At 34.4% G+C, this 25641-nt stretch overlaps 7 protein-coding genes and 1 long non-coding RNA gene across 11 annotated transcripts; 5 read left to right on the forward strand and 3 right to left on the reverse strand.

The window, feature by feature from the left end:
• Positions 1-511: 511 nt before the first annotated feature.
• On the reverse strand, positions 512-1724 carry LOC140174555 (uncharacterized). Its single transcript, XR_011864282.1, has 3 exons — positions 1542-1724; positions 881-993; positions 512-684 (listed from the first exon to the last, which is right to left on the reverse strand). It is a non-coding gene; the product is annotated as an uncharacterized lncRNA (long non-coding RNA).
• On the forward strand, positions 981-5059 carry LOC112703731 (uncharacterized). Of its 3 annotated transcripts, none has more exons than XM_025755310.3 (10): positions 981-1522; positions 2269-2366; positions 2624-2738; positions 3532-3568; positions 3732-3801; positions 3876-3980; positions 4062-4212; positions 4296-4378; positions 4456-4549; positions 4651-5059. In XM_025755310.3, the coding sequence occupies exons 2-10, from the start codon at positions 2336-2338 to the stop codon at positions 4733-4735; spliced, it is 771 nt and encodes a 256-aa protein (XP_025611095.1). In that variant the 5' UTR covers positions 981-1522; positions 2269-2335; the 3' UTR covers positions 4736-5059. The 3 variants fall into 3 exon arrangements, with proteins under 3 accessions (XP_025611095.1, XP_025611096.1, XP_072056103.1); XM_025755311.3 differs by having other exon boundaries at positions 1003-1585; XM_072200002.1 differs by lacking the exon at positions 981-1522 and adding an exon at positions 1651-1716.
• A 3053-nt stretch (positions 5060-8112) lies between these two features.
• LOC112703735 (monothiol glutaredoxin-S15, mitochondrial) lies at positions 8113-10024 on the reverse strand. 2 transcript variants are annotated; one of them, XM_025755315.3, is made up of 6 exons: positions 9748-10024; positions 9405-9536; positions 9278-9314; positions 8676-8742; positions 8409-8487; positions 8113-8331 (listed from the first exon to the last, which is right to left on the reverse strand). In XM_025755315.3, the coding sequence occupies exons 1-6, from the start codon at positions 9820-9822 to the stop codon at positions 8284-8286; spliced, it is 438 nt and encodes a 145-aa protein (XP_025611100.1). In that variant the 5' UTR covers positions 9823-10024; the 3' UTR covers positions 8113-8283. The 2 variants fall into 2 exon arrangements, with proteins under 2 accessions (XP_025611100.1, XP_025611099.1); XM_025755314.2 differs by having other exon boundaries at positions 9215-9314; positions 9748-10008.
• A 122-nt stretch (positions 10025-10146) lies between these two features.
• Positions 10147-13508, forward strand: LOC112703732 (uncharacterized). The gene is made up of 6 exons (XM_025755312.3): positions 10147-11024; positions 11526-11710; positions 12218-12376; positions 12531-12611; positions 12701-12755; positions 13076-13508. Exons 1-6 carry the CDS (start codon positions 10422-10424, stop codon positions 13280-13282), a joined length of 1290 nt encoding a protein of 429 aa, XP_025611097.1. The 5' UTR covers positions 10147-10421; the 3' UTR covers positions 13283-13508.
• A 130-nt stretch (positions 13509-13638) lies between these two features.
• LOC112703734 (protein kinase PINOID 2) lies at positions 13639-15643 on the forward strand. The gene is made up of 2 exons (XM_025755313.2): positions 13639-14662; positions 14743-15643. Exons 1-2 carry the CDS (start codon positions 14169-14171, stop codon positions 15509-15511), a joined length of 1263 nt encoding a protein of 420 aa, XP_025611098.1. The 5' UTR covers positions 13639-14168; the 3' UTR covers positions 15512-15643.
• Positions 15644-19904: 4261 nt separating this feature from the next.
• LOC112703738 (uncharacterized) lies at positions 19905-22701 on the forward strand. The gene is made up of 9 exons (XM_025755317.3): positions 19905-20076; positions 20874-21062; positions 21176-21255; positions 21436-21495; positions 21641-21880; positions 21952-22014; positions 22168-22236; positions 22343-22388; positions 22490-22701. Exons 1-9 carry the CDS (start codon positions 20067-20069, stop codon positions 22555-22557), a joined length of 825 nt encoding a protein of 274 aa, XP_025611102.1. The 5' UTR covers positions 19905-20066; the 3' UTR covers positions 22558-22701.
• A 255-nt stretch (positions 22702-22956) lies between these two features.
• Positions 22957-23826, forward strand: LOC112703739 (uncharacterized). Its single transcript, XM_025755319.3, has 2 exons — positions 22957-23242; positions 23372-23826. The coding sequence occupies exons 1-2, from the start codon at positions 22957-22959 to the stop codon at positions 23548-23550; spliced, it is 465 nt and encodes a 154-aa protein (XP_025611104.1). The 3' UTR covers positions 23551-23826.
• Positions 23817-25540, reverse strand: LOC112703736 (uncharacterized). The gene is made up of 2 exons (XM_025755316.2): positions 24554-25540; positions 23817-24334 (listed from the first exon to the last, which is right to left on the reverse strand). Exons 1-2 carry the CDS (start codon positions 25184-25186, stop codon positions 24047-24049), a joined length of 921 nt encoding a protein of 306 aa, XP_025611101.1. The 5' UTR covers positions 25187-25540; the 3' UTR covers positions 23817-24046.
• Positions 25541-25641: the final 101 nt, after the last annotated feature.

The following is a 25641-nucleotide window of genomic DNA, read 5'->3' on the forward strand; positions in this document are numbered from 1 at the left end:
CTCGACCATATTGAGAGGTCAACCAATGGGAAGCTGCCATGTCAGCAAGTTATTCTGAGTTTAAGTCAACCAGTTTAATATTGATGTCGCTTTTGTTGTGAATTAGCAGTGTCTTATGTGTTGAAGAAGAGGCCCTACTACTTAACTTCTTTTCAGGCAATGTAGATCTCATAAGATATCCTTTACTGAACTCCCAAAAAAAATTTCACTTTCAAATCTCTCATTATGTTTACCTTTTAAATTTTTCTCCTTTCTTTAGATTTATCTAATCAATAGTTCCAAAAGCAGAATACTTTTTTGCTGAATTCCAAATGAGACTTCATAATTATTATTATTAAAGCATGGCAGTTAAAAGTAGCAAGTGTTAGTGCTAGCATTGTTAGATTACATTTGGTGAATGACTGAATGCCCTTTATTAATATTCAGATAATAGAAATAAATATAAAAACAAGTAATGATTTTGAGTAGAGAAGAGAAGGTGGAAGCTCTGATAAGATTAACAAGAAGAAGGAAAGAAGGAATCATATTCATACATGATGAGAGTTTGACATTAAGCAAAAAGAAAGAAAATAAAATTGGGAGTATGAGTTCTTCTGAAGGTTGATTGCATCCCAATACTTTGCATATTGAATTTGATATTGTTTTTCACTCTAGTCCAGAATCTCCATCAATGCAAGCATAGAACTTGAGAAAGCATGGTGCAAAAATATAAAACCAGTTAGTGGGAAGAAGGGAAGGACAGAAATATGCATATAACAATTTAAGAAATCCAAGTAAGCAGCATGAAAGGTCCATTCTATAGGGTAGCAGACACATAGTGGTGCATAATGAATGTACTCATTGACCTATACATAGTGATAGTGCCTCTACCTCTGTATACCTCTCAAATTTTTATCTTGTTGGATTGAGGCTGGGATATATGCCAGCTCCACTTTTCACTTTGCAATATAAATTACATATTTGATACATTCATTATTACTGTGAGAATCAAACCTGCAATGCAAACAAATATATCAGCACAACTTTGAGACAGAAAAAACAGGAAAATCCACCACCATAACATAAAAACCAATTAAAAGAACTTGGATAGTGGGATATATTTCAAGTTGGAGTCCACTAAATCCCTTTCTAACTGACAAAGCTAAAGATTTTGCAGAAAATCTGCTAATAATGCCACACAAATTTGATAAAAACAATGGCCTTTGCATATATAGATTCCTTTTGCATATATAGTTTTTATTTTCTATCTTCTTTTGTTTTTCTTCTAAACAAGTTACCGGTCTATAAACACTTGAAGACTTTAATTTTAGGAGGTTATTTTTCACCTTAGTGTGTTAAAAGAGAAGGTTAGTTAAGTTATTTTATTCTAATTTTGTCACTATGCATAAGAGGGAAGGTCTACTAGCATTTGGACACATGCTGTTTCTCATGAGTATAAACAAACAAGACTTTTCTTCAAGTGGGGTGTGAGCTTTCCATACCAAGTTTAATTGCAAGTCAGAAAGCAAAACAGAGGAACAAGGTTAGATTAAAAAGCTTACATGCTTTTCATTGTTGTCAATTCAAATTGCAAGTTCTAGTTCAGGTTAGTGAGCTTGGTTGTTATGCTATTACTACTGCCATGTGTTAAGACCTGAGAGCAAGAGAAAAAAAAAAAAAAAAAGCTAAGGGAAAATACCAAGAAGCTCAGCTTCCTTTTGCAGCTGCAAATTCTTGGTGGTTTCCATTGCTTTACTTCTTTCTTTGACAATTTGAGCAGGGAAAATAAAAAGTTGAAAAAAAAAAAAAAGCTTTGGTTTTGAGGTTAATGGGTATCCATCAGTCATGCAGAAATTCATAAACAAATGATTGTGAAAAGATATTTTTCTTTTTTACAAACTTAGGTTATTCCTTCATGTTTTCAGTAATATTCTTGAGTTGCTTATAGTGGTTTGTATTGCTTTATTTTGTGGCCACTGCCCACAAGGCATAGATTCTCTGTGTTTTGAGACTCTCTCCTAGCTGTGCGGTTTAGGAGAATGGATGATTGTGCTTTGCTCTGCTTAGATTCTCTTTGCTCATAAAAGTTCATTTGCTTTTGTCTTTGTCTTTTCCCCTCTCTCCTTTTCATGGATACCCTTTCTAGGCGGTTGCAAGGCGCAGTGCATTGCATTGCATTGCATACATGGCATGCCAGTGCATATTCACACGTTTATTTTATTCCAAACTCCACCATGCCATTCTTGGTATAAAATAGGCCTCACCATCCTTGCATTTTCTTCATTGCAGAACACTCTTCATACTCATTGCACTTGTAGAGTTGTAGTAGTAGCTGTCACTGCTTTGGACACCAAAAATGAGCTATGGACATCCTTACATGGGTTCAGGTTTCTTCCTTTGCTCCTTCCTCCTCATACTCCTTTATTCTTCCTTGCACTTTGCATGAAATTCAGCAGCTTAGTTTGCAGATTGTTATATTTAAGATAGTTACATGTGTTTATTTCTGCCTTGCAGTTGCTGCATTGTTTAACTTTGATCATGATTTTCTTTGTCCATTTGAAATATTATCATGACTTGTTTCCCACTCTTCAAAGTTCAAACTTGATATGCCATTAAGTAGTATCTTTCTGGCTTACAATTGCAGGTAGCCGAACTGCTCGAAGAACTTTTGAGTTCGGGAAGACACATGTAGTGAGGCCAAAAGGAAAACACCAAGCCACCATAGTATGGCTACATGGTCTTGGTGATAATGGTTTGAGGTATGGATACCTTAACATCTCTTCAACCTTGTTACAATTTTTTGGTTCTGTATTATCCTTTTGTTGTTTTCTAATGACCTTTTTTCTGTCCCAAGCTCTTTTTTTGTTTTTCTTTCAAAAAAGTATACAGTTGATAAGTGTAGAAATACTATTTGAGTGTTAAGAAAAGGAGAAAAAAGTAGATATAAAACCTCTTCATAAATATATTAATTGTTAACTTTCTGCAAACTAAATTATTTTTGGTTAAGGAGCTCAAGGGGTTTACATGTACTCTGGATCTAAAATTCACAACTTTCCAATCCAAGAATCTTGTCCTATTTTTGTTCTTTTTGTGTTCAGCTTCATTCTTTTCTTTGTTTCAAGTACATGATCCGTAAATGAAGGATGAAACTTTTGAGAGCAAGAATGTCTAAATATATGAGTGGAAATCAGAATTGAATTTTCCCTAATGAGGGTTTTCAATGTTGAGATTCTGCATATATGGAATAAATTCTGCTAAAGAAAGTGGTGGTTTGTTGTGATTTTGATTTTGGAAGTTCGAGATTAACAAGAGTATATACTAAATTCTCAACTAGGGGACCACAGCCTCACTTAACTTGTTTCTGGATCAAAAATGAACAACTATACATCACTTTTGACAGAAGAATATATTTCTATGAAGGGCAGTTGATAAATTCTAGAATTATTCTCTAATAACTATTGAAAATGAAGCATAAATGCATGGCTGAGTTTGAGTAGTAACTTATGTAAGGAAACTTGTGATTTCCTGAATTTGAGTTTGTTTTGTTTGCAGCTCATCTCAGCTCCTGGAATCTCTTCCACTTCCAAATGTAAGAATATTTATTCCTTCACTCCATTTGAGAATTTCTTAATTGCTTCTCTAGCATAATACTCTCCCTAGCTAGGTGCCTATAATATTTAGATAAGTACTATAATATAATATAATATCATATCATAAAATGTTTCTTAATCTTATGATATGATATGGTGCAGATAAAATGGATTTGCCCAACTGCTCCTACCCGTCCTGTGGCCATACTTGGTGGCTTTCCTTGCACTGCATGTAATCACAAATCCTTATCTACTGCTAATCTTTTCTACTGATAAGTAACATGCTGATAGAAAATTATTGAACAGGGTTTGATGTGGGAGAACTCTCAGAAGAGGGTCCGGATGATTGGGAAGGTTTAGATGCCTCAGCAGCACACATAGCTAACTTGCTGTCAACAGAACCAGCTGATGGTAACAAATTTTCCAGGCCTAAATAATTGCCAAGTTGAGAATTGATTCATTTTGCTGATGAATTTTTCATTGATGTGACAGTGAAAGTTGGAATAGGAGGGTTCAGTATGGGTGCAGCAATAGCACTTTACTCTGCAACATGTTTTGCTATGGGAAGGTATGGAAATGGCATCCCATACCCTGTCAACTTAAGAGCTGTTGTTGGACTAAGTGGCTGGCTTCCAGGCTCAAGGTATATTATTATAAAATTATTTGAATCAAGAACAATAATATCTTTTGTTTTTTGTGGTTGAAACTTGTTACTTGTCACTGTAGGAGCTTAAGGAACAAGATAGAAGTGTCACATGAATCAAGAAGGCGAGCTGCTTCATTACCCATGTTGCTGTGTCATGGAATATGTAAGCATCATTATTGACTATAATTCTAGAGGTTCAAGTAAAAGCAAACGTGTGCATCATTAAGTTTCATTTTGCAGGTGATGATGTAGTTCCATGCAAATATGGAGAGAAATCAGCCCAATGCTTATGTTCAGCAGGATTTCGATATGTTGCATTCAAAAGCTATGATGGGTAAGTTGATTTTATAGCAAAAATGAGACACAACACAAGTTTGAGTTTTAAGTTAAAGCAACTATCTATGTATCTGAGTTGTTGGTTGTGTGTTTGTGCAGGATTGGTCACTATACAGTTCCAAGAGAGATGGATGAGGTATGCAACTGGCTTAACTCCAAGCTAGGCCTTGAGGGATCTCCATAACAAGTTTGTATGGAGATGCACAAAGCATAAGCACAAGTAGATATAGATCATGGCAACGGTTCTTGGGGTATAGATATATATATATATATGTATGTAGGAGAGATTTCATTTTCTGGGGTCCCTTTTTGTCTTGTTCCTGAGCAGCAATAAGAGTTATCAATGTGTTTTCTATGTATTTCTCTAACTATTATTATTCTAGAGCCTAGACACTTGGACACTTGTATTATCTTATGGGAGAGCTTTGTAGTTTTAATTTTAATGATTGTAAGAGATTTGCAGTTTTAATTATTGTAACAATGTTTCTTGCGTTTTCTTACACAAAAATCAGTTTAAAATTGTGTCAGCTTCTGATGACAATGTTCTAAAATTGTGGGATTGGAAGAAGGGTTGGGCTTGTCTTAAAACCTTTCAAGGACACTCACATTATGTGATGAGTGTAGCATTTAACCCCAAGGATCCATCTACCTTTGCTAGTGCATCCCTTGATGGGACTTTAAAGGTATAATTATTCGACTACATTACGTGTTCATCAAAATCAGCCACCAAAATCAGTCAACAGTATAAAATGCATGTTGAAATACAAACAAATATTGAAAATAAAATAAACTATACATGTATTTGTATACAAATACATTACCGACTGATTTTTGTGTATAAATAGTACTTCTGATAATTATTAGTTCTCTAATCAAATCAAAATAAAAATATATTAAAAATACAAACCTGGTTAGAGAATAATACAGATATAAAGACAAGAAAAATGTTTTTGTATTACTCTAATCAACTCATTAGTAGTTAACACTCTGATTCCATTGTGTCTTCATTTGTAGATTTGGAGTGTTGATTCCTCTGCTCCAATTTTGACCCTGGATGGACACTTGAAAGGAGTGAATTGTGCTGATTACTTCATAAGCAATGATAAAGAATATCTTATAAGTGGTTCTGATGATTACACTGCAAAAGTGTGGGATTATCATTCTAAAAACTCTGTACAAACACTTGAAGGGACATGGAAACAATGTCATAGCAGTGTGCTCTCATTCTGAGCTTCCAATTATAATAACAGCTTCAGAGGATTCTACTGTCAAAATATGGGATAATGTCACAAACAGGTACATCTACTTGAGGTCTCATTTTCTCTAATCTAATAATATAGATACATTTTTAACATTTTTAATTGTTGTCATTAATTTGCAGGCTTCAAAACACCTTGAAATTTGATATTGGGCCTAAGTGTTTGTTTGAGAGTCATTAAATCTATAAAAATAATATCATTTTTCAATAAAAAAGATTTTTTTATTTTTTAGTGTGTTTGATAAATTTTTAATAGTAAGAATAAAAGTAAAAAAAACTATAAAAATAAAAATAAAAACATCATTTTTGAAAAATTACAATTTATATTTTTTTTAAAAGATCTTTTTACTTAAAAAATATTTTTCACATAATAAATAAACAAAAATACTTTTATTTTATTTTATCTAAATATAATTGATGGATAAAAAGATCTTTTTACACGAGATATCCAAATATAAATCACTTTTATTTTTGTAAAAGATCTTTTAAAAAAATATTATTAAAAAAAAGATCTTTTCTAAAAATAGCATTCAAGCAAGTCCTAAATTTTTTTTGCTATTATAAAGAAGTTTAAAACTAAATTGATATTTTGTATTGATTTTGTTTATCAACATAAATAATGGATTGTTTTAGTATTGTGTCTTTTTTCTTGAAATGTTATAATCATAAAAAAACAATATATCTAATTTGTATATATAAAATTTTGTTTTATTAGTAATGATAGTCTACGTCATGTATTAAAATTTAAAAGTATATAGATATTATTTGAAGTATAATTTATAATATATTAAAACTGTTCATTTTAATATAAGGCATGAATGTGGCTCGATCTGCAGTGCTTCCTTCAGGAAAAGATAGGGCTGCTTCTCGAGATGCAGATGCAACATTGGTTTTTGGCCGTAGTAGTAGTAGTGGTAGAAGAAGAAGTTGTAGTTTAGAGTTGGTTTTTAAGCATGATAAGATGCAGAATTGACTAACTGAAGATAACTCCGCGTGAGAATCCATATAAAAACGAGTTAAAAAGAATGTTTAAAGAAACTTTGTTAGTAAAATAAAAAAGAAAAATAAATAGAAATATTGATTTAACTCATTTGTATTATTTAGTATGTATTTGTGTATATATATCACTACAAAAAAAAAGTGTATAAAATGGCATTAACATTATGGCAGTTTTATAAAATGGAAACCACTTAAATCAAGATGTGAAAAAATGTCTTTTTTTTAGATGTTTTTTAAATAATTAAAATTTAACACATATAATTAATTAAATTGTTATTTTTATTAAAATTAGATTAAGCCAAAAATTTAATAAATTAAATTTTGAATCGGTCTAAATTAATATCTTTTTATAAAAAATAACTACAATATCCCTAACTAAAATAACCCTATTATATATATATATATATATATATATATATATAATATATATATATATAAATATATATATATATATATATATATATATATATATATATATAAACTCTGAATCCTCATCACCGCAGAAGAAAAAAAGGGGTTAAAATTTAGAATTTTTAAAGTTAATATATACAATAAGAGTATTCTAGTCATTTTTTTATGATAAGGTATTGTAATAATTTTTTATAAAAAATAATATTAATTTAGATTGATTCAAAATTTGATTCACCATTTTTTTAGTCAAATTAATTTGTTTATCTAATTTCAATAAAAAAATAACACGATTTAATGAATTATATGTATTAAATTTTAATTATTAAAAAATATCTTTAAAAAAAATATTTTAGACGTTTTTATTAGAGGTCTCCTTTATAAAATTGCCGTAATATTCATTTTAGGGCAGTTTATGTAATTGCCGTAATACTATGTTTGCTATTTTAGAGAAATACATATATTCGTGGAATCGCATTGCGGCTTGCGCATCGATTAGCTCCAAAGGAAGATTAGATTAGAAGATCAAATTCTGCTATGCGTATTTTCAAACAAAAATGATATTCCATCAAATTCTGCTATGCGTATTCATTTCCCCATTTTCTAAACTGTTGATAACATATCTCATGTTTTCGTTTCAAACAACAATTTGTTAGTCTTATTTCCGTATGGTAGCTTTTTTTTTTTGTTTCCCATGGTATTTACACTTGCTTAAGCGGACTAGTAGCTAACCACTAGACCAACCCAATTTAGTTTATTTTCATAGAGTAACTATTCCGCAACATAGCAAGTTTGTTCACAATAACATGACGACTGAAAAGAAGTTCAGTCCCAAGTCCCAACTGTTGGAGAAGATTAAGGCAAGGAACATCCACGAAAATTCTCATACAAAGAAATATCTCAGAACTAGCAGTAAATTTTTATTTGCAAACAAACTTATTACTATCAATATAATCCGATACCAAAAAGTCACATAATGGCATCTTTCAGCCAAAAACAAGAGTAATAAATCAAACAAGTTTTTCTAAGTTAATTTACTCTCAAATTTCATCACCATAGTTGTGCTTTTACTTCTTGGATGTAATATCTTTAAGCTTTTCCTTCAGCTCGCCATTCTACATGAATGCAAATTATTTTAAACACAGTACAAAATAACAAGTACAAAAGATTAGCAAATGAAGTGTGAACTAACCTGGTGCATATTAAGGATAATATCTGATCCGCCAATAAACTCTCCCTTGATGAAAACTTGTGGAAATGTTGGCCAATGACTGCACAGGGAAAAAACACGGGAGAATGGTATGTCATAAGTAATTTAACTTGTTAGCACTTCCCTTCTAGAACTATCATGAACAATTGATCTGAACTCATAACTAGGCCACTTTAAATGCAATGGCAAAATGAAATAATTTACTGTTATGAAGTAGAAAGCAACACATAAATGAAAGCATGAATGTACCTGAAAGCCTTTACAGCACTTTTCAGTTCGGGATCCTCCAAAATGTTCCTAGCACTTATGGGAACATCTGTAATAGCACAATATAATTATAGTCTCAACTTTACGGTTTATGAATACAAATTCACATTGGACACAAATTACTGTAAACTAAAAGAACATAATTCATCAATGAGGAGAAAATTATGCCTTAAAAAATGAATCACTATATGGTTTGTTAAAAATGGAATACTACACCCATAACGAGCAACACATTGTGTAGTTAGATAGGTAGATTATTTGGGAACATGAGGAGAAACTACATTCCTAACATGAAGATACAAGCACAGAACATATTTCTTGTATAACTAAAAATGCAGCTTACAAAATTGTATTGGAAAAGTCTAGGAGGCCAGCAACTTTATTAAATTCTGGCAAAAGTGAGCCATTGAATGAAATCTCATACCAATCTCACACCATTAAAATCATCATTGATGGCTATTTGATGGCTACAAATCACAAAAGTTGCTGGCCCCTAGCACTCCTCAATTGTATTTACTCACCATATTGTTTTAAAACTCTAACAGCAAGTGAACTAAATCCGCACTGTGGAAAATCAGGCACACCTTTCATGTAAAGCATAACGGGATTCTCTTTGACATCCTGCAAAACACAGTTCAAGTCACACAGTTCACCATGCCATTATGAAAACAAGAAACAGGTGATAAAGCTTTCAAGTATGAGATAATTCACCTTCTCAACAACATCTGCCAAGGAAATGCCAGAATTCTCAAGTTTATTAGCTGGCTTGAAGTCGTCATGAGTGTCAGGATCATTTGACACCGTCGTGAAGTATCTCATTCCATAATTAGATAACTGGAAACACTGAATCCGAAATCGTTTATTAGGGAAAAAATCGACAAAATTGTTTCGTAGCATAGGACATAATGAGAAAAGCGAAGAAAATTTCTAGATTTCAACAATAATTATAATGATAATCAACTGAGAAGAAAGCAAAGCAATATCTGGATCCCGACAAAACAATCCCCATCTCCAGCGTTACCTAATTCCAATTTCAAGAGTTTTGGAGCGTTACCGGAGTTGCAAGAGAAGGAGAACGAGAACGAGAAGCTAATCCCTTGAAGAGGATGCTTGATAACGATGCCGCCATGCTCGTCCCTGCTACTATCCCTTCTAATATGTTGTTATGGTTTGGGAGAAGATGCCATTACCACTTGCCAGCAGAGGTTGTTATTCAAGTGTTGCGTCGTCGTGAAATTGGGGTTTCTATGCACCGGCCTGTAGGCTGTACAAGAAGACCATTTTTTTTTGTCTTTTGTAGAAGAAGAGCTTAGGCTTTTGTTGTATTATTTTTTTCCTTTGGGCTTTATCCATCTTATAATATTGGGCCTTGAAGCCTCTATTTGTCCAATTCACTTGACCAAAAAAAAAGAACATATTACATATTTACATTATTACTTCCTCAATTATTTTGAAAATAGTATACTTTGACATCTTACAGACTTGCACTTTTACTTCCTCATAAGACATATTATTTTTTGGGGTTTTTTTATTAATTTATTACCCTAATTGAGATGTTCATATATATAAGTAATATTATTTTTTATTTACAAAGGCATTCAAACTGAAAACACTAATAATAATTTGCATAAAATATCAGAGAAGGGGAGAAGGAGAGAAATCTGAATAGCTGGGTTGAGTGAGAGAAAGAGAGAAGGGTTTTGAGTGAGCGAAGAAGAAGAAGAAAGGATGTCACTGACGGGGGTGAAGATGTCGGAGGAGGTGTGGCTGACATGCGCCACGCACGCATTGTCGACGGAGACAGAAGAGATCATGGGCCTCCTCTTGGGGGACATCCACCACTCCAAGGACGGCCGCCACGTCACCGCTCTCATTTGGGGAGCATCCCCCCAGACTCGCTCCGATCGCCGCAAGGACCGTGTCGAGACCAACCCCGAGCAGCTGGCCGCCGCCTCCGCCCTCGCAGACCGCATGACCTCCTCCACCGGCAGAACCACCCGCGTCATCGGCTGGTACCACTCACACCCTCACATCACCGTCCTCCCTTCCCACGTCGACGTCCGCACCCAGGCCATGTACCAGCTCCTCGATTCCGGCTTCATTGGCCTCATCTTCTCCTGTTTCAGCCATGACGCCAACAAGGTCGGTAGGATTCAGGTCATTGCCTTCCAGTCCTCTGATGGCAAGAACCATCTCATTCGAACTTCCGTTATCGATATCGATTCCTCGCCCAGTTCCTCTGAGAATGTGTCCCTCAGATCTGCTCAATTCAAGCCCGACAGTCCCGAGCAGGACACTGGTGATTCCAGAATTGCATCTCCAGCTGCTAAGGTACTCCGTTTTCTTTTAGAGTGTAGAATATGCGCCATGATCAATTGTATAATTAGCGAGCTGCGGTGTATATCTATCATGTTGAACAATGCATTTCATGAATATTAATGCGTGTTTTTATAATAGCTTGTTCCCTACTGATACTATAGTTAAAGTGCGTATGTATGCTTGATGAGAAGGTGACTGTGAATTCGGAGCTCAAATATCTGTCTCATTTGCGATATTGGATGATTCTATATTGTAATATTCGTCTAAACTAATTGATCTGCATGATTTATATAAAAGATGTTCATCTTCGATTATAGTGGCTTTGTGTAAACATTTTTGTTCATATCATGGAATGTGATGCCATCTTAAAGAGTTGGTTTTTGATCTTATGGGAGATTCATTCAGCCCCTTGAGGTTGTTCTATGGGCAGAATTCTGCTCATACTTTTTTCTCTGCAGGATAAAATTACTTCACGCTTTCTCTAATTTATGTAATTATATACTTTTTGGCTAGGGTGTGGGGAAATCTTCAGACTTGGGGTATTTCTTTGATAATGCCGATGCCAACTATATGGGGAGAGAAAAAGGGGGAGTGAACTACCATCCTAACAATTCAGACGTCTCCATTGTTGATGTTGATCCCATGGATATGTCAGAAAGTATGCAGGAAGCTGTGCACCGTTCTAATTTGGACATGAGGTATAGATGAGTACGTAATTCACCTCGAATACCTTTGTTGTTATCAGCTCAATAGTTTATTCCTATTTTTGGGATTAGGATCCTCTCATGTCCCTTTGCTATACAAGGGAACATGGGGCATGACATTGGGATAACTGCAGGGTACTTACAAATGCAAACAAAAATTAGGAATAATTTCAGAAGGCACTAATATGTAATATCAATTCATATTTTGAAAAGAACTTAACATCTGTTTCACCTCTATTAACAAAACTCGTCTCTAGACTCCTCATGCTGATTTTTCTATTGTTTCTTACATGAAACTTTTCTGGGCACATTTCAACTGAAAACTTTCTATTAAAAACGATAATCATTTAGGAGATGGAGATAAACGTTCATATGAAGTCTGATATTTCATTTTTCTGTCTCCATTTTATTATGATTGGTCAGGTAAACCATGTTTCATCTTTATGAGGCATTGAGGCTGACAAGATAGTTTCTCAAATCTTGGGTTTTATTTAATGACAGTGGTGCAGAGTATGTAAGAAAAGAAATTCCCCTTTATGTTTTGCCAGCCTTGTCTCTTATCAGCCTTGATTTGCCCCTGTCGTCGTACACGGATCTGCAACATGTACTATTTGAAGAGGAACGAAGTGCATATAACCAAGCCATCTTACAAAATATGAGGTGATAATTTGATATGCCATATGCTAATTCTTAATTCAAATGTCAAATTTCTATGGAAGCTTTTTTGTTTTCTGGCAAAATGAAAGCATTCTGTTCACTTAAATGTTATATATGTTGGGGTCACTCTAATTTTCCTTATTCGTTTCTTTTGTAGGGACGGCAAAGTGCATCCACTCACCTTCATACATCACACCTCAACTTATCAGGCTTCCTTATGCAAACTGATGGAATATTGGTCAGAGCAAAGCCTCCATTCTTCAATTCCTCTTTTCTTTGTTTCATGTTAGTTTTTAAATAAACACATTCTGCTTTCTCACTTTACAGTTTAAGTCCTGCAATAAATTCACTTCAAGATCGACTTAGAGAGACTGAAATTCGGGTATGTATTAAATTTTCAAGTCACAATACCATAGTTTTGTTGGCTTTATTCCCAGTGTTTTATCGAGTTCTATAGATTTGGAGTATTTCACATAAAATCCTTCCCAAAAAAAAAAAAAAGAAAAAAAAACAGATCACACGAATTTGTATTGGGAACTAATTTCATTGTGTTCTGTGTTGATTTAGATCTAGTTGCTTCTTAATCTTGCCCACTAGATTCTTGCAGCCTAGCTAATGAAATATTTGTTTATTCACCATCTGCTAATCAACGTCTGGTAAATCATTTAACTATGTGTTGCACTTATGATTTTGATACAACAGCTAGCAGCACTGCGTGAAGAAGCCAAAAGTCTGGAGACTGAAGCATCTAGAGGGAGTGAAGCAAGTTCAGGATCCCCTCGACAACCCGCATCTCCTGCAAATCGAGGAGGCTCCTCTCTTGGTCATAGAAACTTGCACAGCTCAGCCGAACCCCTCGGAGCTAGGAATGTAGCTAGTCCCAGTAGCCGGAGCAGAAAAGGATACTAGAGTAAAACCCAGATTGAAAGAAATGTTTCAATCAATACTAATGGCAATCGTGATTTTTTTGCTAAAATGGGGTGTAGGATACGTATTTGGAATGTACATGAAAATGATATTGCCAGAGCATAGTCTGCTATTTTGAACATGATGCTAAATGAGCAAGTATTCTGCAAGTGTAGTCTATTACTAATGTAAAAATGACGTTTTCAATACTAGTATTCACTTTGAAGAACTTGTTGGAGTTATCAAACGGCACGCATGCATGCATGCATGCTTAAGATTCGAGGCAGGTTAATTGTTAAGTTGCCAAACGTATATCTCCTCGTATTGACGTGAATCCTTCTCTTTATGTAGAATTTAAAGCAGGGCAGCATGATTGCGGGAAAAGGAGGACGGTGGAGAACTCAAAAAGAGGGAGAGAAAAAGATTGTGCCAACTAATTCATATCGTTTAGCACTATTCTATTTTGTTTTCTTTGATTACTATCACAGTCACCTTTATTAGCTAGCTAGCTTTATTTCAAATCGATGCACCGCAAGTAAAACTCGTTTAGAGCCAAAGTGTCGTTGGAACTTGGAACCAATACTATTTCTATACCTTGTTTTTCCTTTTTGTTTTTGACCCATTACTCTTTTCCGTAACATCATGTTGCTAAGCAAATAGTGTCACAGGGGATGTTACTCAACTGGCATAGAAAGTTTAAAAAGTTGGATTTAAATTTAATCCCATCTTTAAGTAGAAAAGAACATCCCGCTATAAATACTGAAGCAAAGTACAAGATTACTAGTAGTAGCAGCCAAAAGGAGAGAAAATACTAATAAAAGAAGCTAAGGAAAACTCTTCCATTGATGATCCTAAAAGAATTCCTCAAATAGTGTGGAAGTGGTGCAAAATGAATAGGGTCTCCAGAAGCATTTCAGATTTGAGTGATAATTTGCGGTGCAGAAACAATTGTTATGCGTTGGATCACAATCAAAGGCCACACAGAGCAAGCCACCCTGCTTCTCAAGCAATGAAGAAGCTTTGTGCAGAGCGTGGTGGTCAGCTTAGGCTCGGCCACTTCCGGCTCTTGCGCCTCCTAGGCCGAGGTGATATTGGAAAAGTGTTCCTGTGTGAGATCAGCAAGTCCTTGAAGCCGCAGCCCAATTGTTTGTATGCCATGAAAGTAGTGGACAGAAAGTCTCTGGCTCTGAAGAAGAAGCTGAAAAGATCAGAGATGGAGGAACAAGTACTGAGTGTTGTTGACCACCCTTTTCTGCCAACACTTCATGCAAAATTTGAAGCTCATCAATACACATGTTTTGTCATGGATTACTGCCCAGGTGGCGACTTGTTCACGCTTCAGCAGAACCAGCCAGATCTTCACTTTAATGTCTCCACAGCAAGGTAATTTAGCCACACCAAAAATCTTTTCTTTTCTTTTCTTTTTCAAGAATGATATATTATTATTATAAGTCATGTCACAGATTCTTTGCGGCTGAGGTGCTTGTTGCTCTTGAATATCTGCATATGATGGGGATAGTTTATAGAGACCTGAAGCCAGAAAATGTGCTTATTCAAGAAGATGGACACATCATGCTCACTGATTTTGATCTCTCTCTTCACTTGGAAGTTCACCCCACTCTTCTTAAACAAGTTTCCAACAATAGGATCATAAAGAAGAATAAGCCAATGCTGTGTTGCAGCGATTCATATGGTTATGAGCATATAGGTACTAGAAGCACTAGGAAGAAAGCAAGCATTATTGGTGGTGATAGCCATGCACAACAGATTGAGATTTCAGCTGAGCCTAACAACGGAAGATCACATTCTTTTGTTGGAACTCATGAGTATTTGGCACCAGAGGTTATCTTGGGATTAGGCCATGGAAGTGCTGTGGATTGGTGGGCATTTGGTGTGTTCCTCTATGAGCTCTTATATGGAGATACACCTTTCAAAGATGCAACAAGCCATGACAAAACAATGAACAATATCCTCAGGAAACGGTTGAGTTTCCCAAGATCAGGAACAATAACACATTCTGGGGAGGATATTGCCAAGGCAGAGGATCTTATTGGGAAGCTTCTTATCAAGAATCCAAAGAAGAGAATGGGATACAACAGTGGGTCTTGTGAGATTAAGAGACATGAGTTCTTTCAGGGGATTAACTGGGCCTTAATCAGATCAGTTAAACCACCTCTTGTTTTCAAGAACAAGTCTGCAGGTCAACCACCTCATCAAATACCTTTCTTCTGATCTATTCTAGAAATCTTATATGTATTATCTTTATTTTTGTACATCTTTTTAACTTTGGTATTACAAATAATTGATAAGTAATTTATCTTTTATATCATAAAAGAAAAGTGCTCAGGAAAAACTTATATAAAACATGGTTGTAAATATCATTTCCCTTTGTTTTCTGCGTAATCGCTTGAAAGTGAGAGTCGCGTTATATTGTAGGTGAAGACTCATGCAGTCGTTTGTTTTCATGCGAAGTTGATAGTTGAGAACAGTTAGATATTGATTTGTCAAATCATTTAACAGTTTTTAAATGTAACTTCTCATAAAAACAATTGCATGTGAGTTTTCACCTGTATAATATCACGAATCCAAGTAAGTATACGAAAAATGAGTTCATAGTAAAAAAGTATATATAATCTAAGGTTATAATTACGTAGATACTAGAAGACAAGACGAGTTAGTTGATAATGAGTTGAGTGAATAAAACTTGTGGTGATAGACATACAAATATGTATAACGTGACAGATATGATGATGTTGCCTGTTGTTGTTATTGTTTACAAAGCGGTGAACGTTGATGTTTCTTTTATCGTTTTTGTGTGACATAGTGAGAGATGCAGATCTCTTTCCCGATCAGTACGTAAAATTAATAAGGTAGGTGACTTTGTACCCAGAAAGTTAAGGCATGCAGTAGAACCATTGAATATATTAAAACTAACGTATACGTGCGTATTATGTATTATTATTAATGCATATAGGTATGAATTCAATACGCATATAGTGCTATACTTAATTAGAAGTAGTTTTTTTGTGTATTCTTGAATTGAATGAAGAGTGGATGCATGTCTAATGTTAAGAAGACAAAAAAAAATGTTACGATAATTTAGGGGTGTTATCGGTTCGGTTTGATTCGGTTTTGGATCAAAAACCAACCGAACCGATATGTTTAATTCCTACAGATACACAATTATTCGGTTTGTTGTTTTTACAACGATCGAATCGAACCGAACCGAATCAATAGCAGTTTGGTTTGGTCGGTTTTTTCGATTTTTAATTTTTAATGAGTAAAATATGAATCACAATAACTAGAAGTTTAAAATAGTCAATAAACTAAAATAATAAGAATAAAATATTAAAATGGTTAGGGGTTGGGGTTTTTATTATTAGGTTAAAAGTTAAAATGATTAAAACATTGATATGGATGCATATTTTCGGTTCGGTTCGGTTTGGTTCGATTTCTATCGAGCCAACTAAAAACTGAACCGAACCGATCGATTTTGTTATAAAAAGAACAAAAAAACCGATTTTTTCGATTTTTAAGTCGATTGTTGTAATTTTCGATTCGGTTTTGTGATAATTTTTGGTCCGGTTCGATAACTTACACCCCTAATAATTTATGGATAGTAAATAAGATATGTTCTATTTTTTTCGTTAATATTTTTTTTTTGTTGCCAAATATGAAGAGAAGACAAAACGAAATAAGTAAGGGTGTACATCAATATCTATCAAATAATGAATCAATGCATTGCATTGGCCCTCTAATGACTTGAGCATTTCTGAAACTTCCAAAAGGAAAAGGCGACCAGCAGATATATATATTAGACCTTATGATACTGATAGGGGGGATCAATATAATTTGGCAAATCAACACAAGAGAAAATGCTCATGAAATTTCTATTATATTAAAACGATAAAAGATAGTATGTAGTAGGCTAAAATTGGTAACGCCGGACATTCTCCCATATTAATGCAAATGCCGAATTTAAGGCAGAATGTGGGGCATGTCTTATGAGTGGTGGTGTGTTTTTGGTCAGAGGAATTCAATAGTGAAGAGGTAGTAAATGCTTTTGGTAGGGTTAGGGTTGTGGACAACTTGCTTGTCATTCTTCAATTGTCACCATACAAATAAACCTGTGCAGCTGTGCTACTTGGGTTATCATCAATAATTGTGCTCACCTCCTCTATTAACAATTTCATTTATTTCTTCCATCTTATTGTTTCAACCCAACCTCGTATCTCTAGCTAGTATTAATGGACTAGGGCATTTAGCTTTTACTATGATATTGGGCCAATATGTTTTGGGCTAATTGGATCAATTTGTAGAAGTTGGATGTAAATGCAACTAAACAGAAGCTATAGCCCGCAAGCCCTTCTTAGTGAAAAGGCCTTGCTTCTTCCCGGCCTAAATTACATGATACTTATAAATAATTGTTGAGGGAAACAGGCAGGAATTAATACAATAAATAAATAACTAACTTGGTTGGTCGAGTGGTCAGCTCACTCATCCGCTTAAGCAAGTGTCGGGGATTTGAATCTTGCCTTGTGCATGCAGTAACCCATTAGTCAGCGGCAAACCCTTAAATAGAGCTCAATACCGCGACGGATTAATCCTTGACCTATCAGATTGGGAGATACTGTGGGAAAAAAAATTAATGGAGAATAAGTGTACAAATAGTGTTGTTGTTTTACATTTAGTTAATGAGAAACGGAGAGAAAACAGAATTAGCTCAATTGTCTTAATCAAGCAACAAGTATAATTAAAAAGATGGTCAAATTGAGGCTGTTTATTGTATTTATATCATCATCAACGTCACCTTCACCTAACTTTATTGAAACTCACCATTCGCCTTATCTTTTTCTCTGGCTTTCAATATATTCACCATGTGTTAAGGTAACCTAAATATAATCTAATACAACAATGCTAGGTATACATTAAAATACAAAATACACTTTAAATTATAGATATATTTATATATAAATATATTATAATTAATTTTAGTAACTAATTTTAATGTCTAGATCTTATTTTTTAATCTAATATACACAATCTTGCATTTGCCACTATACTTAAAAAATCCATCATCAACCAGCTATTTATATATCATTATACATAGTTACTTACTTTTTCAATACATGTATATGTTTTCTCTCTCATTTTATTGAGCATTCTCTTCATCACAGAGCGAGATTCTCTCTAATCTCACTGCTGAAACAAATACTCTGTTCTTTATTAGTGGTAATGACATGTATAATAATAATAATTGAGGTTGTGGTTTGAGACCAAAAGTAGTTCACATTGGATCCCTTTTCACTGAGTGTAAATACATACTATACCTTAAAAATGGATGCTACCATTCAAATTTCGATGAGACCGATAGCTATAGCAACACTCCAAACAAGGCTCTGCAGGATTTCCTGTCTTTCTAGCACTGTCATACTATCAATAACTACGTGAGCATTAATGGAAGTATAATCCAACACAACATTCATAATAAACATTGATTGGATCATGATAGTAGTACTTTGAGTTTTGAAAATGAGAAGATTTAGAATAACGAGATAGTGCAGGAAATTAATTAGCTATGCATGACTACCTATGCAGGGAGCAAAGAACTAATAAACGAGTTAAGGTAACATTAATTAAAACGGTACATGACTTGGTAGGTTTTTAAATAAAAAATTGGATTATGTTATAATCAATGATTTTTTTAAATAACATGACTAACGGGTTTTAAAATTGGTCCAATTCAAATAAAATACATTATACTCCAGATTACTCACCTAAATCTTAATATTAGAATAACCATCCGCACATCTAATGAATTAAATATCTGATATATTTATTGTTCATATTGTTTAATATTTTCATTATCTATTTATACTTTTCCTAAATAATTTTATATAAAAAAATATAAATAAACAATATAAATGGTGAACAATGTAAATAATAATTTAAAAAAAAAGATTAAATTAGAATTTAACTAATTTGTATTTTTGGGAACAAGTATTAAAATTAAAAAATATTCTCTATATATATATATAATCAATATATATTTTTATATATATCTATATATATTGTGTCACATATTTTTAAAATATATTTTATACATGATAATTTTTTTTATAATATAGTATCATTGATTGAAGTTATCAGTAAAAAAGAATTTATAAAAATTATTCAAAATTCAAGTAGTTCTCAATATATTTGTTATACATTTATTAAAAAAATTACAAATCTTTCACTAATAATAATGATATTTTTATTAAAATGTATTTAACAAAAATTATGTATAACCAAAAATACAACAAATTAAAAGTTTTATGAGTAACAGCATAATTATAAGTTAATGAGTAATAACTCAAATGGCATAGTCTCTCCATACTCAATTAAGAGGTTGCGAGTTCGAGTCTTCTATCTATGATAAAAAAAAGCATAATTATAAGATATTATATGATTCATATTGAACTGAATCAGTTTAAAATTTTATTCGAAATTTGATTCAAAATCCGATTTAATCGTGTAATTTGTTAGAAATAAGATAAATTTTTTAGTAGTTATCAAATTTAAATTTGGATTGGAAATTTGTGGAATCTTTGTTGGTGGGACCCAGCAATGGAAGTATATATATAGAGAGAGAGAGAGAGAGAGAGCAGCTGTAAGCTTGAACGCACGCAGCAACGTTGGTTCATTCATTCATTCCATGTTCTCTTGTCTTCTTCCGGTAGTTGCTACTTCTTTCTTTCATTCAATCCTTCAACTCCGATCAATTTTCTCTTCTTAATTCCTTCCAATGGCTTCATGTGAGTCCTCTTCCTGCTTTGCTTTCTTCTCCTCACTTTATTTTTCACTTCTCTGCTTTACCTTTCATGCCTGCTCGATCCTTTTGCTGTTCTTCTTTGAATTCTCACCGATTGTGGGGCTTGCCTGCCCATTAAAGTCTTCAAATTTGATGCATGCATGCCTCAACTGCTTCATTTGGATTAGGATTAAGAAGCCATGCATAATGTGTTCTTTTGGTGCCTTAACCTACATACAAAAATGGGTTTTGATTTGACTTTTTTTTTTTTATATGCTCATTGGTTTGCTCGTTACTCAATATTAAATTTATTTTCTTGGGAGTCACAATTGAGTTTGCATTCTTATTTTCTTAGTAAAACAGCATGACCAATCAGAAAGTTATTCTAATCAAGCAATCATAACATTAGAATAGATTTACTAGGATTAGAATCTAATTTGTTTGGATTCAATTTTAAATTTTAAATTTAAATTTAAGTTTAAATTTAAATTGTCATCTTTTGATTAGTTTTTAGGGTAAGCAGCCTTTGGTTCAAAACAACTTCCATTCAGATTACTAACTTCATTTATAAAGGAACCAGGTTATTGTTGAATTGCCACTAGACATTATTATTGGTATCTTTCCATCTTCGTTTGAGAAAGAAAATTGTCTCCAATTCGTCAACAACATGATGAGCTGTAAGAATTTTTTGGAATTTGATGTTGTGTTTGCAATCTAGAAGCTTGTCTTGTGTGTCTTACTGAATGTACTAGTTAGAATTTTAATGTACACATGTAATTTGTGTCATTTATTTATATACAGGTAGCTTAGGGGCCCCAAATAATAAGTTATTGAACTTGCAATTTGGTGGAAGAAGAGTTGGATTCTTGCAAGGATTTGGTGCAAGAAGTTGGATCAGTAGGAAGCCAGTGCAGTACACTACTTTGGTTATGCAGCAACAGTCAGTTAAATCTTTAACTGAATCTACTGCTCAATCAATAGAGATCCAATGTAAGTTGTTTCATTTGTTTCTTCTAAATACTTCTTGCAAAAACTTTTATCTTGGTTTATGTCACATGGTGAGGCTTTCATGCATTGCTTTTATTGATGACAATACATAACAGCTATTACAAGATCAGAAGATTCTTCTGAAGATATTCATTCTTCTGGTGTGTCGAGTGAGCTTGTCCCTAAGTTTCATGAGGTCAGCATTTTGTGTATAATCATCTTCTTTTTATTTAGTCCTCGTCTATGACCTTATATGGTGATTTAGCTACTTTGTTGGATTTATCTTCTGCATCTTGCATGATTATGTGGCCACTGATTTTAAGTCTATATTCAGTTTCCCATCCTCGATTCGACCTGTAATTCGATATGTTTGTAGGTGGAGTTCTTGCTCAACACAATATGTGATTCAAGTTCAGTTGGGGAATTTGAATTAAAAGTAAGCAGAGTTATTGGCCTATAGATTTTAATCTCCCATATAATATAATTTTCATTCTCTTCCCTGAGGACATTAGGAGTTCTACATTAAATCTTGCTTCTTATTGTTGTTTTCTTTTTCTATTGCACCCTTCAAATGATACCAGCTTGATGGATTTCACCTGCGTGTAGTGAGGGGTTTGAGTGAGAAAAATAAAACTGTACCTCCTCTAACTCCTGCTAGTACTAGTGTAAATACCATCACAGAGGCACCAAAATCAAATGGATTGGCTTCTAATTCTGCATTGTCTTTGGCCATCTCAAAGCCACTACCTTCTCCAGAGTCTATCCAGAGATTCCTAGACAAAGCAACAGATGAAGGATTGGTAATAATTCAGTCTCCAAAGGTAAGAATCTAAAGCACATTTCTTGTAGCAATTTAGCATTTCTTTCAATGCACTCTAAAACCATAGAGCAGGTTGGTTTCTTCCGGAGATCTCGAACCATAAAGGGGAAACGCACTCCACCAGCATGTAAAGAGGTACAGTTGTTTAAGCCTTTCAGAGTTCAGTCTAAACCATGCAATTTGTTGCTGCTTTTTTAAATTTCTTGCTGACAGCACCGGCTAGAAATTCGAAATACTTGGTTAATAATTAAGATTATTGATTGTGATGAAATCCATACTTGCTGACAGAATCAAAAAGTTGAGGAGGGACAAGTGATTTGTTTCATTGAACAGCTAGGCGGCGAGCTGCCAATTGAGGTAACGGTCGTGACTCGAAATGTAGCCTTGCCTTTCTGAATTCCCATGATGCCTTGATTTATGAGTCAGCTTTGCAATCACTAATGTTGTTAATCTTTGTTTCCAGTCTGATGTATCAGGGGAGATCATCAAGATACTGAGAAAGGATGGAGGTTAGTTACCTCAATTTGTTTTTGTCATTTTAAAAGAAGAGTCTTGAACTCTTATAGTATGTCTCTGCAAATTGATTTTTTTTTAATTATTTATTTTGCAGAACCGGTTGGATATGGAGACCCAGTTATAGCTGTATTGCCATCATTTCCTGGAATAAAGATTCAATAATTCATTGTATCCATTGCAATGCTGTAATTATTATCTTAGAGATTGTTTAGCAAGCAATATTGTGGTGCGGTAAATAGCAAATTTAGAATGATGTAAGGTTTTTGCAATGCTTTATCACAATTTAATCATGTTTAGTACTTGCAATCCTTTTGCCAATTGCTTCCTAACGAAAAGAAAGCTAATGATATTATTTCTGATTAATTAACATGCGAGAAACCTACTTCAATACAAATAAAAAAAAATAAAGTTATATTAGTTTTGAATTTCGATAAACAAACGCATGACGGGTAAACTATAAATAAAGAGCTTGAGCCCAAAACATAAAGCATGTTGAGAGAGGGTATTTTGGTCTTTCCAGAAGGAAAGGCGCCATTTTGAGTGTTGTTGCGATCAAATCAGATGGAGATGGAGATGGAGGACTTGAATTGGAAGAAGAAGGGCACCATGTCAGTGATGGGAAGCAGGTACAAGACAGAGCTTTGCAGGAGATTCATGGCGGGTACCTGTGGGCTTGGCTCAAAATGCAGGTATGCCCATGGGCTTTCTGAGCTCAGAGGAGGATGCCCTAAAATTTGCAGAATGTTTTCTCAGTACAGAAACTGCTCCTATGGCCACACCTGTCGCTTCCTTCACTCATCATCACCAACCACCACCTCTCACTTCCTTCATCATGCTCAACCACCAGGTCCCCTTAATTGTATTCTTTCACTTTTGAGTTTGTGATCATCATTTGGGTTTTCCCTTTTCAACAAAAAGAACACATTTTTGTTGCCCATTTTTTGATTCAGTAGAGACTTGGTTTTGGGTGTTGCAGAATTCAGGCCAATGCAAACAACAAGTGCTACAAATGCCTCAAGCAGCATATTGGCAACTGATGATGATGATGATGATGATGATGATGATGATGATGAAGCACCACCATGCAGAGTGAAGTGCATTTTCAAGGATCATGAACTCCAAAGGATCAGTCGCATCTATGCAGATTGGATCTAAAACTAACAACAGTTTACTTTGCTGTTTAGCCTCACCAGAATTGTTATGAGGATATGCTTAACTAGCAAGTATTTTGTGCATGTATGAATACTCATTTCTTTGTATAAAGCCTCACAATTTTAGTACACTTTATGTTCTGTTATATACATACCCCTTTAGATTCTAGTAGAGCATACTTCAATGTATTAGCTCAAAAGAAGAATGGAATGTTCCACACAAATTATATCAAGAATTATTCAGCACATCATTATAAATGATTCCGGGGATTCCTCTGCAGATTTTGTAGTATATAATATATAAAGACACAAGGGTTCTATAAGAACAAACAACATTGATTTTTCACAGAATGAATGCATTCTCTTATAGTACTCAACACACACCCTTGGCTTGATTACAATATTGGTAAATACAAAAAGTTTGCACAATACCAATGACATCAGAAGAATGTTGTTGCTGCATAATGCAATGAACTACAAGAGTTAATTTCTATTGTTGTTCATGTATTATCACCAGAGGATCTTGATCTTACCCATTTGATAGTTGATCTGGCCAATGCATCCATGGGATCAATACATCTCTTGAGAAGAGGATCGTCTTGGGGCAAGAGCGAGCGCATGTCTTCAGAAGCAAGGATAACAGAGTTAACAGCCCTCACAAGAAGAACTTGAAGTGCAATTCTCAATAGGTTGCATGCCCCTTCAATGTCCTTTCTGTCCAAGGCTTCAGTTGCAGGTATCACTGTGTGTTCCATAGTTGCTTTATCAGGTAGAACAACCTCAAAGCCCTGCATATCATATGAATTTCAATTTCTATTGCTTGTCAAAACAATTCAACCTCCAAACTACAGTGCAGAGTTGTTCAATGTGATGGAAGTTAAAGTAATTAGTACAATAAATCATTCAACATGTAGGAATCAAATTGCACTCTATAAAAGAGAGTAATTGATAAGTGAAGAAAATGGATCTTCAAAGATATGATTGCAAATGGAAGGGAGGGAACTCACTTCACTCTGCAGCTTCTCCTGATAAAAACCAGCTTCCAGAGTTGGATTTGTGGCCAGCACTCCAATCCGCAGAGGACTACCAGCTTCAAGTGGTTTTAACTTAGCTTCCTTGAGCTCCTTGGCAACACACTCAGCCATGTGAAGAACAGGAACAGAACATCCTATAGACACTTGTTCATACCAACAATGTGATATGTTACAAGGCATCACTATGCAACGAGCACCAGATTTCTCCAGAAAAGCCCTTTTGTTTCTAAGGTTCTGCACAATTGGGGAAGAAGAATCCAGTTTGAGAGACTCAGATTTCTTACTTGTGGCAGAGACAAAGTGACCCCTTTCATAGGAGAGAAGGTCCTTATTCAAGAGAGGATCTGAGCAAAGAAGAAAAGGAATGGAATGTCCTCCATGCAAGTGGACAAGTTTTGTGAGGAAAGTGAGGGTGGCATCAACAGAGAGGCCTCCAATGATACCAAGGGTGGTGCCATGAGTGAACAGAGGAGTAGAAGATGCAAGCTTTCCAGAATTAAGGTTCTTGTTAGCTTGAGGAGGAGAGAATCTGGCACCTTCATCTGCATTCAAGATAAGTGAAGAACACAGGTTCCTAGGTGTACTCAAGGTGTGGAAACAAGACATATTAATTCAGCTTCCAAACCCAAACCCTGGACTCAATGAAGAAGAAACCCAAACCTTAAAAAGACAAAGTTAATGACAGTAAACTATGATTAATGATTGAGAGACAGAGAAGTGAGGGAGGGATGAGGGTGGCATCTCCCATTCTCTAATCTCTTCTCCACTGGGCTCCACCACTTGCATTGGTCACACTTATATTCATTATTATTATTATTATTATTATTATTCAAGATAAGCCAGATTTCCCATCAGATCAGATAAGAATAAGGAATCTGGAAGAATTAGAATATTAATTAGGATCCGCATAGGCTATTTGTAGAATGTGTACAATGGTCTATTGAATTACAAAATGAACATCATTTATACTATCTAGAATAACTATCTGAGTACTAGAGATAATAAACATCTTCTTAAAAAATTAAATTGATTTTGGGGTTCACCAAGAATCAAACTCTTGA

The sequence above is a fragment of the Arachis hypogaea genome, chromosome 7, assembly GCF_003086295.3.
Source record: "Arachis hypogaea cultivar Tifrunner chromosome 7, arahy.Tifrunner.gnm2.J5K5, whole genome shotgun sequence".
Classification (NCBI taxonomy): domain Eukaryota; kingdom Viridiplantae; phylum Streptophyta; class Magnoliopsida; order Fabales; family Fabaceae; genus Arachis; species Arachis hypogaea.